Raw genomic sequence first — 14,991 nt, forward strand, 5'->3', positions numbered from 1 at the left:
CTAATTGATTATCCTTTAACCCTGTTGAAATTATAATTAAGCCCAGGAATACATCACTAAATGCAATGTACCAGCAACATTGTATAACACTGTACTGTAATACAGTACTTTAAATGCAATAGATTTGAATTAGAAACACATTTTTTATATGTAAAGGTTTGTTACGTAACACCTACTCATAGGTAACTATTCATATGCCCACGTAAAGCGGGTTATCACACTAAACGTTTTAATATAATTATCAGACACCACGGTATCAATAAGTGTCGTCTCCAACTCTTATTATCCACTCCATTATATGTTTCCTTTAAAGGCAGTGAGTGGTTCGGTATGAACAGATGTGTTGCGTTCTTTCGTTTCAATAAAGGTGTGTCGCCCTGGGGCATTTTGCAAGCAGATTCTCGACCGGAGAAACTGGATTTTTGAAAATGAAATAGGCGGTGGCAGGGCAGTTGCAGCCGTGCGGGGTGCGGTGTTTAAGGTCGTGCAATGTTTTTGGGTGGATTTACTTAGCAACTTCACACACAACCTACCTGGTTTCCACATTGCGAGTCAAACGTACAGTACAGTATTAAGGCAGACTGTATACGAGATACTTCAAAGCAATGTTAAGTTTCAATATGAAAGTACTGTTGACTGTACATTATCATGATGGATGAAAGTGCTCAAAATGCATGAATTAAAATAAAAAGTTCTTACTCGGTTCCATTCCGACAATATTACATAATTACATCAGTACAGGATTCGTTACGGATGTATATATTACGAGGTTGCAGAGTAATTTTTTGCCGTGTTTACATAATCCGTTTTGAACGCTGTGGTGGAAGTCAGAAATCAGAATGGTTATATCAAAGTGGAGAAATCCGATGAGCTATGAAGCTCTTCGCAGGCGCCCAGTAGAGACATTGAACAGGCCAGGCGTACCAATATAAAGGCGCATCAACTGCACGCGTAGTTGCATTGAGTTGCAAGTTAAAACAACATGCCACGTGCTGTACGAGTATGGTCAAAAGCCTCTTTACCCTGGGGTGCACGCAAACCCTGGGCGTGCGAGATGCCCTTTCTGGTGGTGGTGCTAGACATGCCAGATTATTTTTCTTGTTAAAAGGTAAGTCATCGAAACACAAGTACAACTACGTTGTTTCATAAAACCTATGTATGAGCATTACACATTTTTGTTTTTACTATTGAGAGCCAAAGGGGTGCAAGGTTGCAGAAAAGGTTAAGAACCACTGGTCTAAGAAATAATTGTCCAAGAAGCTAATTTCTTGCGATGTACGGTACAAATGAGTATTTTTGAACATGGAGTAAAAACAAAGTAGTATGCATACAGTGCCGGATTATCCTAGTAGCAATAGTAGCTACATAATGCTTCGGGTCCCGCACTTTCACGGGTCCCGCGCTAAATGCTTTCAAGCTATCAATTCCGGTTCAATGATTCTGCACTTGCTCTATTACTATAGTACTATACCGCCTTCAACTTTTATGAACGACTGGATGTTTAAGGTTAGCGATTTGTCGTATTATCTGGCTGTATAGCAATTTACAAAAATACAATTACTTTACTATGCAAGTTAAAATGTTACGTGTTTTAATGTTTATTTAAATGTAGGGCTCATTAATAACAACGTATGCTACAGGCCCCGCACTAGCTTCATCCCACACTCTATGCACACACAGAGTACACGCACATACATTTACTTTAGTCGCTGGAGCGTAATTATTTTTATTACAGGGTGCTTAAAAAAATATTTTAACACTTCTGAGAATTTGCAACAAATGCCCATAGCCCCACGTAAGGCTTTCGTGACTGCAGGAATCCATACTCTTTGTTTCTTTCCCTAAGTGTTAACATTTTATTTTTGTTTGCAAGCACGCTGCATTCGTACGGGGTGTTGTAACCTTCTTCGACGGTGTATAAGCAATAATAATACTTCACCGTCGACAACCAATGATCAAAATAGCCTCCGGTCCTCACCGATGGGCGTTTAACTTGCGCGCCTTCCGATATTTCTGCAAAAGGAGGGGTCCCATTTGGTCGTGTTCCTCATCCACTGACACCACGCAGCAAACGGATTCAAGTTCTCATCGTTACCCACTCACTCCCAATCCTCCTCCTCCCGCGTTATACAGCCCTTCAAACGAAGACACAAAAACAAGGGGGAGTTTTTGCAGCTCTTCGTGACATCATTATTATTATTCGCCCCAAGACGCCGGCCGGTGATGTCCTTCAACTTTCCAAATTTCGCCACGACCGCTGGGTTCGTGCGCGGCGTCGGACCCCACCAGGGTGGCGGTGGTGGTCGCGGTGGCAGCAGCAGCGGCGGCCAATTTACGAGCCGCTCGTTCGCCGGACTCGACAGCAGCCAGCCGCGAAGTGAACGAGGGACGTGGAGCAAATCGAGCGTGCCCGGCGTTGTCGGCAGGAGAAGCGCCCTCCTCCTGGGCTACCGGGGTGGTGGTGGTGGCTCTGCGTACACCGGCGGCTCTGCGTACACCGCTGGCTCTGCGTACAGCGGCGGCTATGGAAGGGGCTCGTCGAACGTGCGCGCGCGCGTTCCCGTCGCCGTCGTGGAGATCGACCGCTCCGTTCTGCCGATTCGGGCCCAGGAGAAGGAGGAAATTAAGATGCTCAACAATCGATTTGCAAACTTCATTGATAAGGTATCACCACCAGCAATACCACCACCACACACACACACACGCGTTGTCCCAACCTATGCAGCATGCGCGTGTGTGGTGCGTGCGCGCGTGTGATAAAAGTCAAGCTTTTCTGAACGGTGCATTTTTATTTATTTGTCAGATTAAACACACATTTGTACTGGAAGAATCCGACGAACTATCAAGCTATTTTTCACAGATGTCCAGTAGGGGCAGGTCAGCACGTTACAAAAACAAACAACGCAAAAGTGATGCGTATTGAATGTAAAACTACTGCGTAAAGGAACTTGACAGCTGTCCCAATTTTCCTGCTAAGTATCTTCTTCTATTGCCGGGCCACATCTCAGATTTTGTTCCGCCAGTAACATGGAAATGGCATGCATATTATTGTACACATGACAGTACAGTACCTCCGATTAGCGTGGTTGGCTACGTACGGTGCGAAAGAAGTTCATACAAACATACAGCCCTTCCCGCTTCTTGAAAACGTCCTATCATGGGTACTCTCCCATGGCGATTCCAGAGATGTGATGGGTCACACCGTCGTTCCTCACAACTTAATAATCTTCTCACTCTTAACGCCATTGACCTACTCCATCGGATGTGACAGCCCGAATAACCATGCGCAAGTACGCATCTCCAAGCACACCAATTTCTTAACAACAATCCCATCTGTATTCTTGGTTCTTTCGGTAAAGTCACGTAGAAGGGAAATAATAAAATAATAAAAATGAAACATAATAAGATAAAATTCTGACGACGTTTCGGCCACAACGCAAGTAGCCGTCCTCAGGTCCTCAGGTGAAGAACAGTCCTAATGTTAGGACGCTGTCTTTCCGACAGCCCTGTTCTTCACCTGAGGACAGCTGCTTGCGTTGTGGCCGAAACGTTGTGAGAATTGTATCTTATTATGTGATAAATTTATTATTTTATTATTTCCCTTCTACGTGACTTTACTGAAAGAACCAAGAATATGAATCCATGCAGTCACGAAAGCTTTAAATCGAAATCCCATCTGTGCTTTCCATAACGAGGGCTGCCCTCCTCTACGAAGCGTCTGTGCCACGTTATGCTGCGAGACTTATTTCAATGTATACAGCGCCTTCACTAACGGCGCTGAACAAACAATTTGCTATGTGCACGGCAGAATAGCGTGACGAGATGCGTCGATGCGAACGATGGTGGTGCCTGAGGAAGATGATGATGATGATGCGTGAAGTCAACGATGATGAGAGTGACAGTGAGCGGTTGATGATGAGCGGTTGATGATGGGTGGGTTGGGAAGTTTTGGAAGAGGGATGGAGTTGGTGATGGGGAATGGGGTAAAGCTAGCTTCAATAGGTTCCTCCACTTGACAACATCATCTCCGCACCTCTGATTAGCGCGGTGAGCGATGTATGTACGGTACGAACGGTGTTCAACATACATCTCCAGTTTAAACAATAGCCACCATTCCTAAGCTGATGACTCCAAACTACATATACAGTACTAATTGGCTGTGTCGGGTGGTGGCGGGTTTAACGACACCATAATGTTTACCCCATCTTACCCAAAAACCTCTATTATGGATACATATACAGTCGTATATATGTCAACTCTGCACACAAAACATTCTTGTCTATTGTCATATACCATCTTAAAGCAGTCTCATGCTGGATTGGTTCACGCTTCCTCCAGCGAAACATATCCAAAACTGAAGTCTTCCTCCCTGACAAAAAAACCCATCTGCTCTCCCAAGATTTTTGAGAGGCCACAGAAGCCCTCACTCACACCTGGCCCCCTCTGGACTGGAATTCCCTCCCGAGCTTCTGTGCTGCCAACTACTGCTACCTGTGCAAGTCCAGGCTCAATAACTGCATCTTAACCTTAACCTACGACCGACGATCTCGTTTCTGCAATATGTCTTTAATCGCACCTTTCCTTAAACAACCCTCCCCATTAACCAATGATGTACTACATTTCCCAACTTTTAGCAAAAACCTTTTGAGATGCAGTAGTTGCATTTTATCACTATGTACCGTAAACAAAAAATGTATTGTCTGCATAAATCCAAAGAAATGAAATACGAAAACGATAACTACAATTTCACAACATTTTTGTTCATGTTTATTAAGCGCCTTTAAAAAATTAAATACTTGCAAACCAATGGGCCAAATAATATAGAACGTGAAAAAAACTTTTCGTGCCTGTACAGACCTGTACTTCAAATGAAGAGGGCCTCAATGTGTGCCCGTGCGTGTTCCCGTTGCATAGGTGCGCATCCTTGAACAGCAGAACAAGGTGTTGGAGGCACAGTGGTATGTGCTGCAGGATAAGGGAAAGGTCGACTGCAACATGGACGAGTTGTTCGAAGTCTACATTGAGGAACTGAGGAGACAGCTGCAGAGTCTGGGTCATAATGGAGCCAGAATGAACAGTGACCTGCAAATGATAAAGCATGCCGGAAAGGACTTCAGCAGCAAGTGAGATGAACTTTTAATTGAATGAACCAACAATTATGGGAACTGGGATACTAAACGAAACTAAACTGAATTTTTACTCGGTAAGGCTTGCTGAGCTATATGGCTCTTATTCAGAAACGACCTGGTCGCGAAAGCTCAATGAAGCGGCTTATTGTGTGGAAATGTATATAGCAGCCAAATATTGAACATGAATAAACCATGGCCTTGTTATTCCATTGTTTTCTCTCTCTCTTTCTCTCTCAAAGATATCAAGTGGAAGTTGCTACTCGTAAGAAAAAGGTGGAAGAACATGAACTGGTGAAGAAGGTAAAGTTTGTCACTTGGATATTCACCCTCAGCACTGGTCAAACTTCTGCTGGTTGAAGGCCTCCTCCTCTCCCCCCCCCCAAAACCATCACCATTCCATCTCTCAATTATAAACGGATCATCGTGCATCAAAAAACACAACGTGCATACCATTGTACGTGCAAAAACTAATGTTTATCATGTAATGAATGTACTTTTGTTTTTCTTTCGGTAGGAAGCTGTTGAAGCTAGCTTTGTCAAAATTGAGCTTGAAGCCAAAATTCAGGGTCTTATTGAGGATATACATTTTCTGAGGGAAGCCTTCGCACAGGTGAGTTCCGTTTGTTGATGTTTACAAAGTTACCAATGTCCCCTGCAGATGCGGTGATGTCACAGTCTCCGGCACCATTTTCATTCTTTCATTTTTAGTTCAGCAGAGAAAAGTTCTGCCTCTGTTCCCTATCTCCCCGCATCATCATTATCATCATCAGCATCATCATTATCATCATCAGCATCATCATTATCATCAGCAGCAGCATCATGATCATCAGAAGCAGCAATATCAGCAACATCAGCAGCATCAGTATGATCAGTAATTGCATTAGAAGCGGTACCTTCTACACAATTAACAACAGTATCATCAGAAGCACCACCATCATCAGCACAATCAAAAGCAGCAACAGCATAATGTCCTGCACTTCCTATTACCATGGTTGGCTATGTACGGTGCGAAAGAAGTTCAACGTACATACATACATTTTTATTATATTGTTTTATTCAGTTGACCAGCATATTTCCATCCAATCACAGACCTTGGATTTAAGTAGAGACATTAAAGGTCGTTGGCTATAGTATCTTTGTTTTGTTAAAGGATATTGGGAATTGGGCAGAGGGTTATGGATTTAGGGTTGAGTTCCAGATACACACCAGCCTCCTTCACCACAGTTCTCTGCGGTGAGTACAACATCTTTAAAAACAACGGCGCTATGTCTCTCTTAATAAAAAATATCTCTGTGCTGCTTGCGCATTACGAGATTCAGCGGTGAACGGGATGCACCCTGCGAATTGCAAATGTCTCGTAATGGCAAAATGGTTAAACCACGTTTAAATATGAAGCGCATAAAATAAAATAAAAACGTTACTCAAGGCTTCTTGTTCTCGGAGGAGATATGCTCACCCTCCACATTCATACGGGAAACTGATCCATGTTGTCCATTAACAGGAGCTACGCGAGTTGGAGGCGCAGATCAAGAACACCAATGTTCTCGTAGAGATCGACAACAGGCGGAGCTTGGACATGGATGGGATTATTTCTGAAGTACGAAAGCAGTACGAGTTCATCATGTCCCAAAGCCAAGCTGAAGCGGAAGCAATATACAAGCAGAAGGTGATTTTATTCATTAATTTTGCACGCTGCCAAAATGGATGATGCCAGCCATAGGGTTGCGCAATCGTTTGTTGAACGTCCGCACATTACAAATCCAGATTGAGGGCAACGAGTCTAAGCTTTCTCCAACATCACATTGTCACCTTGGGAGTGATTTAACGTAAAATGCCAGTCCACACATGAGGCTAAGAACATTAAGGCCATTGCAGATCAGGTAGACTGTGCCACCCAAACCATAGGCCCCAGATCTGACCTCCTTAAGTGTTTAGCCTGTTTAGCTCCTCAACGCACAGCATACACGAGGAATTGTTTAGAAAATAACGGCGCTGTCCACGGTGCTGTTTGTAAACGGTTATTGGATAGAGGGATAACTTCACCAAGATGGACTGCTGAACCTGTGTTCCACATTGGCAGGAGTGCAAGAAAGGATGGCTATTTTTAAGCCTCCAAATGTTAATCCAGGAATAAATATAACAAGCTCCGCTCAATAAAAAAAAGTTATTGAGAAACAATAGGGGGCATGACTTTTTGGAGCATCCTTCAGCAGACTACAACAAAGAGTTTGCGCGACTTACTGGACATCTGTGATAAAGAGCTTCGTAGATCATCGGATTTCTCCAGAATAAATAGACATTCTGATTCAAATGCACCCCTTATCCACTGGCACATCCGAGCCAAACCAGTGCAGGGCCCTCACAGTACACATGGTTTTCCACTGGCTACATTCCAGGAATCAATCAATGAGACATTTTAACATCACCAGCACCGCTCGTGTTCGGCAGTGGAAAAACAACCCGGTACCTGCGGATCTGCGCTAGCTCAGCAGGTTGTGTAGTGGAAAAGGAGGTTTTTAAGAATGGCTAGATAATTTGCCTCACCTTAGGAGTGAAGTAACCTATAGCCTATTTTTAACATACAACCTATTTTTATATTCTTGGTTCTTTCGGTAAAGTCACGTAGAAGGGAAATAATGAAAAAATTAAAATTAAAATATAAAATTCTCACGACGTTTCGATTGCAACACAAGCAATCATCATCAGAATTTTTTTCCAAGTTTTTCTTAAGAAAAAACCGCCACTTTTAAAAATGGTTTTGCTGTGGTTTTCACACCTGATGATGGCTTGTGTCGAAACGTCGTGAGAATTTAATTGTTTTATTTTTATTATTGTATTATTACCCTTCTATGTGACTTTACCAAAATAACCGATAATATGAATCCCTGCAGTCACGAAAGCTTTAAATCGAAATTTAACCTATTGTTATTTAACCTGGTGAGCCCACGGTGCTACATAGCTCTTTTTCAGAAGCGACCTGGCCATAAATGATAGCTCAACGAAGTGGCTTATTGTGTGGAAATGTCCAGTAGTCAAATACTCTCAACGCGTGATTCTAAACATGGAGGGGAAAACCGAAGGACCCGGAGAAAAATCCACGAGGTCAACTGGAAAATGTAAAGCATTGCCTGGGAGAATACAACCACTTTAAAACAAATGGTGGTTTGTAATTGTCAACACTATGAGATCTCTTTTACCAGTGGCAAAATATAATAGTAGGTTTTTACCCTTTTAACTGGTACAGTTTTGTACCAGTTAAAAGGGTAAAAACCTACTATTATTGTAATTGTCAAATTGACATTTAAAACGTTTAAATGTTTGATTGTTGTCCGTGTTTTACTCCAGTTTGACCAACTCCGCTCAGAGAGCGATCGAAGTGGCGAGGAGCTGCGCAAAGCCAAGGCCGAAATCAACGACATCAAACGCCAGATCCACCAGATCAATTCGGAACTCGACATCTTGAAAAAGCAGGTAAGGATTATCGTCTTGAAATGGGTTTGGAGTTCACGCGGTTTAAATGTCTTTGAGCTGCAGTGAACCAATTATGCCGAGTAGATAATGTCCCATATAGCTGTTGTTCACAATTGCACCCAATAAAAAACACATACTGTAAGTGGTACAAACAGCACAGATCTTGAAACACACGAATATTGCTTCTATTATTGTGTTGAATTACTAGTTAAAACAACTTGCATATATTAAGAGTAATAATATCCTTTATTTACCCAAGAAAGTCGCAGTGAGTCTCGAGACTCAAGAAAGTCCTACCCATGTTTTTGTGTTGGACGTATGAGGAAGAAAATGCCGTTCCCAGAGAAAACCCACACACATTGGGTCTGCTGCTGCCATCTCTTGCCTATTGCACAGCCCAAACCGACGAAAGCTGATATTTCTAGACTATCAAATCTCCAATAAAAGTACAAACAAGGCTCTGGAGAAAACCCACGTTGCACTGGGAGCTCCGTATGGACACATTTGAGAATGAAAAAGCCATTGTCGCTCTGCCATCTCATCGTTCCTTGTAAAAATAAAGCAATCAATGGACGTGCGTACGATGTTTTTTGTTTTTGTTTCAGCGAGAGAAACTGGAGGCGGCAATTTCTGAGCGAGAGGAAGGCGGTGCGAAGGACATCGGCGAGGCAAAGGCAGCCGTAGCAAAGCTGGAGGAGGCCCTGGCAACAGCCAAGCATGACATGGTCAAGCACGTGCGCGACTTCACGGATTTAATGAACATCAAACTGGCCCTGGACACGGAGATCTTGACCTACCGCAAGCTTCTGGAGGGAGAGGAAGCTAGGTGATTGCACTTCCTGTTACTCTTTGACAACGTCGATTATATACCGCTGTTCCACTTGGCACATCTGAAGTAAGAGCCAGTACAGGGCTCTCACGGTACAGCTGGTTGTCCGCTTGCGATTGGCAGGGTCGAGCCAGAAACAAACCCACGCTAGACTGGCCCCAAGACATCCAGATCTGATTTGGGGGCAGAGCAAACCAGGGGTGGGACTAAAAATGCATTAATTTCAGATGACGTGAGTGGCACGGCTCTGCTTTTCAAGGGGGTAATACAATGTAGCATCTCCAGAGATACGTCGATCCGGCTCGCAAAGTCTTCACAAGGCTTTGTTGTTACACAGGGGAACAAACAGACTGTTTTCATGAGGATCCTCATGCATTGGAATGTTTATCCAGTTGCATTGATGAGTGTTGAGCATTGGGTGATGGGGGGGGGGGCTTGTAGCCAGAGGAAACCCATACACACAGAATAGTCACTCAGTACGGCCATCTCCTGGCCACTTAACATCAGTTGTATGTTATTAACATACATCGACTGTTTTTTTATTACCACGATTTTTCAGTTTGCATGGGACTCGTCTGTTTGCGTTCATAGTAGTTTCACGATTGCATTGTATTACTGTCAGTAACAAAAATATGGACACAATGGATCTTGACATAATGGATATTTTGTTTCCCTTCTTCCGCCCCTCCGATTAGCACAGTGGGCTAAGTATGGTGCGAACGAAGTTCAACAAACACACGTACTCCGTTTGTACGAATTTCCCCATTTGTAAAACTATTGCTTTTTGCCGAGATATTTTTTGTTCAAGATAATCTCCACGTGTGTTCGTAGGCTCAATATATTTGCATCACGTGGGGGAGGCGGCGTTGCTTCATCCTCACCGGAGCCCGGCGGGGGTGTGAGGGAAAGACGAGGTGGGAGCTATGGGCAACATATTGGCGGCAGCCACAGCAAAGATTCGAAAAGCAACAGCAGCAGCAGCAGCAACAACAATGCGTACGACTCTCTGGGTAAGAGCTCTCCGTGAGGATTTAACTCCATTGTGACAGTCAAATTATGTCAGAAAATGTTCCAAAATTACTGCCAACTGTAGGATAAATTGAGCTGCATGGGCCTTCATAACTTATTATTATATGGATATGCTTTGTTAAATTATATTTAAGCATCTCCCTTAATTATTGAATGGTTGAAGAAATAAAAAAAAGCTTGAACTGACTACTGCCGCTAAATTGGCAAAAATCATGTTTTTACAAAAAATATATATTTTAAAAATGTATGCAGGTGCGTCATCCTCAAACTGTTAGAATAATTTCACATCTATCACCTATGTTTATATTAACAACGGTATCCATGTAGGATAGTTAAATCTAGTGCTTAATTTCAGCCAGAACAGTCCAGAATATTTTGGATTTCCACATTAATTACCTTAGTATTTGATACTACAGTATTGTCCCCATGATCCTGTTTATATGACTAATAACAATAATACTAGTTTAGATTCATAAGTCACCCTTAAAAAAATGGACCTCCAGAGCACCATGCATGCAAAGGAAAACAATAAGGAATAACCCGGGAGACAGAGACAAGAGAAACAAGATGAAGACGTTTTTAATATGGGCTCTTCAGCCAGGACTTAAATATCCTCCCATCGAGTTCATGAGCTCCTAGGGTGGGGAATTCCAGAGCCTGGTCGCAGTGGAAATTAAAGCCTGCTGGTCACCCCAGGTTTGAAGCCTGGAGTGCTTGTCACACTGACTCGGGGCACAATCGGTAGATTTCAGAGATCTTAGCAGAGTGTATGACTGCATGAACTCCGGGGATATAAAAGCGATGCCCATTTGAAGCCAAACAAGTATAACCCGTAAAAACAAAGTTTTTCACTATAAATCCTTTATATGCGTGGCGGCTAGAGTCCTCTCGTCCTCTGGCTTGAGATGGCTGCCACCTATGGGTCAGATGATTGCATGGCACCATTAAGCAATTGGTAATTAAATATAATATTTTTGTCCTAAAAAGTGTCAAATTTTGGAAAAAAATTTTCACGAACATTAATTGTCACGCACAACGAGTCTGTGTGGAAAATGTCAGCTCGATTGGATCACGGGAAGTGGGTTAAAAAACGACCGAAAGATTTGCACGGTCGTAAGCAAGCAAGCAAGCGCGCAAGTGAGCTTAATATAAAGGATTTAAAAAGTAGAAGAATACTTCAACTCAATGCAGGTGTGAACAGGAAACCAGTGCAAAGACGTGATCACAGGTTTGATAGGATCCCCTGAAAAGAAGCATGAGTGAGCACTCTGGTGGCCACAATTTGGACATATTGCAGTCTCCTAAGGAGATTACTCAGGTCTTTGGAAAGCAAGGCGTTGCAATAGTCAATTTGTAAAAAAATATTACTAATTAGAAGATTACCATGAACCTGTTTCTAGTGGTCGTCCCTTACACCGATGAACTGTAAGTTAAAGGTGGTCGAGCAGCATTCCAGACATTTTTGAAATTAAGCCCTTATCAAAAACACAAACTCGTATGAAATATGAATTAAGTTTTATTGCGTTGGCTCTCACACGTGCGTTCTCCTTAAACAGACAACGGGGTATTTGAAGCAAGCGCAAGAATGAACGGAACCCTTGGAAGAAGCGTGACAGTGGCCAGCGAACCACCAGAACAAGAGTTCAGAAAAACGGTGGTGATCAAGACCATCGAGACCAAGAATGGCCGTGTGGTCTCCGAATCATCCGCAGTGATTCTCGACTAAAAGTTCTAGCGGCTCTGGGTCATTTAAAATCGATTCTGGCCCCAGGAATGGCTCATTGTTGAAACGAACACGTTTATTGGGATTATAAAATACAGGTATGCAAGGTCAATCGTGGTTAGAAGGCAATGGGGGGTGGGAGGTTATAAAACACCACAATCGTCTCACAATCTTGCAATGCAGGCAAGTGACCACAATATAGTGTCGAGACTTGCCTTTTACGGGGTATTTTCTTAACAAATGGCCATATATAGTAGTTCCGTAGATCTGTACAGAGACGCTCCATATACGGCAAGATGCTATTGGTGGATGTAATGTGTTTGCCCTGCGACTCTCAATTGGTAGTCTGATGTGGAGGGGGGGGGCAAAGACGAGAGTTTGGCACAGGTGTTGCTCAATATTATTTATTAAACTGCTCATCCCATGATTTTCGATCCACGCCACCACGGGAACTTCAACTGCTGCCGTTTTTGGTTGATATTTCCCAATTTTCCATGGATCAGCTCATTCTAATAAACGTGTAAGCCGAGTGAAATTATCGTCGAATGGTTGTACAAAAACGGTGTACCCTCTTTGGCCACAGACATATTTTCGTGGCCAGATGGACATTGTTGCCAAATCAGGAAGCTTTATTCTTGCCTCTTTAAGGGGTGGTATCTGTTTTGTATTAAAAGGCGATGTAAAATTCATAAAAGCATACGGGGTGATTTTTTTTATTAGAAGCAAAGTGAGAGATTTGGCATTTAAGCAGTTTGATGGATGTAGCCTGTCCGACAACCGCCACGATGTTACTGCAGACGGTTGTGGTTGTGGTGCCGTTTTTCAAGTTGTACCGCTGCTCTCGTCGTTTCGGGCTTTTGTGTTGCATTGCTTTTCGCGCCGCATTCTGGGAGTTTCTTCACGAAACGGATTTGCAATTCCCGAAAGCTTCCAGCACACCTCGGTAAACGATGCCGCACTGTTGCGTTTCCCAAAATGACCAAGCCCATTTGATCCTTTTTCGCGATTAAAAACGTGTAGAGCAAGTGATGGGGAGTCCTTTTTTCTACGGTTTTATTTCAACGGTTTTACTTAAATCGATTCCTGTGTCGTGGTCAAATCTTGTAATCAAAATTTTGTCCACTTCCCGTTGTCTAATCAATTCCACATTTTGCACACGTACTCAGATCCGGTGACAATGCATACCTGTATCAAAATCGGCATCGATTAATCAATTAATTCGCTACTTTAAAGCAATTAACATTTTGTATGGACGCCACATTATTTATATATTTATTTGTGTAGGTAAAAAAACGCCGCGTGCCTCTCAACTCTCCAATCGCTTCGCCCAAGAAGCAGGTGGCAAGTGTCTCAGGCGCGCGCCTGCTCCGTGTCGACGAGTTACTAGCACCCTCACTCCACACAAACAAAAGTTGTACATTGAAGATTAATTTATAAAGTAATCAATTAATTCAAGTAAGCGTTGATGTGGGAGCAGGCGCCGTATCATTGACGTCCTTCTCGACCGTGAGTTTAAAATCGTTGAATTTTTTAAAGGAGTTTATTTTGTCCTTTGAAGCCAAACAGTTGCACGTACACACACATACGCTCGTATCAGTTACAGGATGATGTTGCAAAAAACGGAACCCAAGTTCACAGATTAGTTTCGCGGTCACTGCGATACAAACATTCAACATAACACCATGGAGGTCTGTTCATCAACTGGGCAAAAAGTCCTCATCTAGATGTGTTGGGTCTGGTCACGTCGAATGGAATGAAAACCACTTAAAGCCATTGCATGTTATTGCAGTCGGTCCTATTATATTGTCTTTAGCAAATCCCAAGATGGTGAGTGGTCATTTCTTAAACATAAAACGTGAAAATCTAACGACAGCAGTCACCCAACTAGTCACCTGAAAAATCCGCAAAGCGTGCGAACAACTTCACCCAATTTGAAGAAACAAAAATGGGGAGAAGGTAGACTGGGTGTTTAAGGTTAGCGATTTGTCATATTATCTGGATGTATATCAAATGCAAAAAATACAATTACTTTATTATGCAAGTAAAAAAATTAGTGTTTTAATATGTGTATGTGTTTTTTTTTTATTAAGGGGCCCCTTTATAACATATGCTACAGGCCCTGCACTAGCTTAATCCGGCACTGTGTAACACGTTCCTGCGGAGGGAGCTGGTAGGAACACGTTGGGTTGCTCGGTCAATGGCCAGGGTCAACGGCGGCGTGGTGTATTCCGCAAATATGCCCGACTGTGAGGGCGGCACAAGCCGGCGTGACTAGGTTAAATGTTGAGTTTTATAAGGACACCACGGGGTGACCAGCCCCTCCCCACCCAGCCCCACCCTCCCCACCCAGCCCTTCCCCACCCTCCCCACCCAGCCCTTCCCCACCCAGCCCCTCCCCACCCAGCCCCTCCCCACCCTCCCCTCCCCACCCAGCCCCTCCCTCCCTCCCCACCCAGCCCCTCCCTGCACGACGGACGGACACAATAATCCCCTGTGGGCTGGTGTAACCAGGAGGTTCCTACCAGTATAATTCTCATTCTGTCGCATGTTCATGTCATCCTGTGACAGCACTACAGGGCAGAGGTCGCAAACGGGTTTTGATTCCTTACCCGTACCCGGCAAACGGGTACCCATACCCGGCCGTACCCGTACCCTACCCTGCCGGGTACGGGTAGGGTACGTGTATCGGGTACCTGATTGCGACCTCTGGGATGAAGCCACGTTGCAGGCGCGTGTGGGTTGATTCTAGGAACTTGAATTGTGAGAAGAGACAAGACGTTTGGAAATGAGTGACAAAAAGTTACTCACCA

At 43.5% G+C, this 14,991-nt stretch overlaps 1 protein-coding gene across 1 annotated transcript; it reads left to right on the forward strand.

Annotated features, from left to right (window-relative positions):
• The first annotated feature begins 1,302 nt into the window (after positions 1 to 1,302).
• Positions 1,303 to 12,447, forward strand: LOC144940867 (keratin, type II cytoskeletal 8-like). Its single transcript, XM_078867359.1, has 10 exons — positions 1,303 to 1,307; positions 2,211 to 2,664; positions 4,915 to 5,123; positions 5,369 to 5,429; positions 5,644 to 5,739; positions 6,631 to 6,795; positions 8,475 to 8,600; positions 9,206 to 9,426; positions 10,261 to 10,439; positions 12,015 to 12,447. Exons 1-10 carry the CDS (start codon positions 1,303 to 1,305, stop codon positions 12,182 to 12,184), a joined length of 1,686 nt encoding a protein of 561 aa, XP_078723485.1. The 3' UTR covers positions 12,185 to 12,447.
• The last annotated feature ends 2,544 nt before the right edge of the window (positions 12,448 to 14,991 follow it).

The sequence above is a fragment of the Lampetra fluviatilis genome, chromosome 23 (genome assembly GCF_964198595.1).
Source record: "Lampetra fluviatilis chromosome 23, kcLamFluv1.1, whole genome shotgun sequence".
In the NCBI taxonomy this organism is placed as follows: domain Eukaryota; kingdom Metazoa; phylum Chordata; class Hyperoartia; order Petromyzontiformes; family Petromyzontidae; genus Lampetra; species Lampetra fluviatilis.

Excerpts from the sequence above, each read along its gene's own strand:
- LOC144940867 (XM_078867359.1), top strand. Across the intron at positions 8,601-9,205 it reads TCGACATCTTGAAAAAGCAG|CGAGAGAAACTGGAGGCGGC; the intron begins GTAAGGATTATC and ends TTTTTGTTTCAG. Across the intron at positions 10,440-12,014 it reads CAATGCGTACGACTCTCTGG|ACAACGGGGTATTTGAAGCA; the intron begins GTAAGAGCTCTC and ends CTCCTTAAACAG.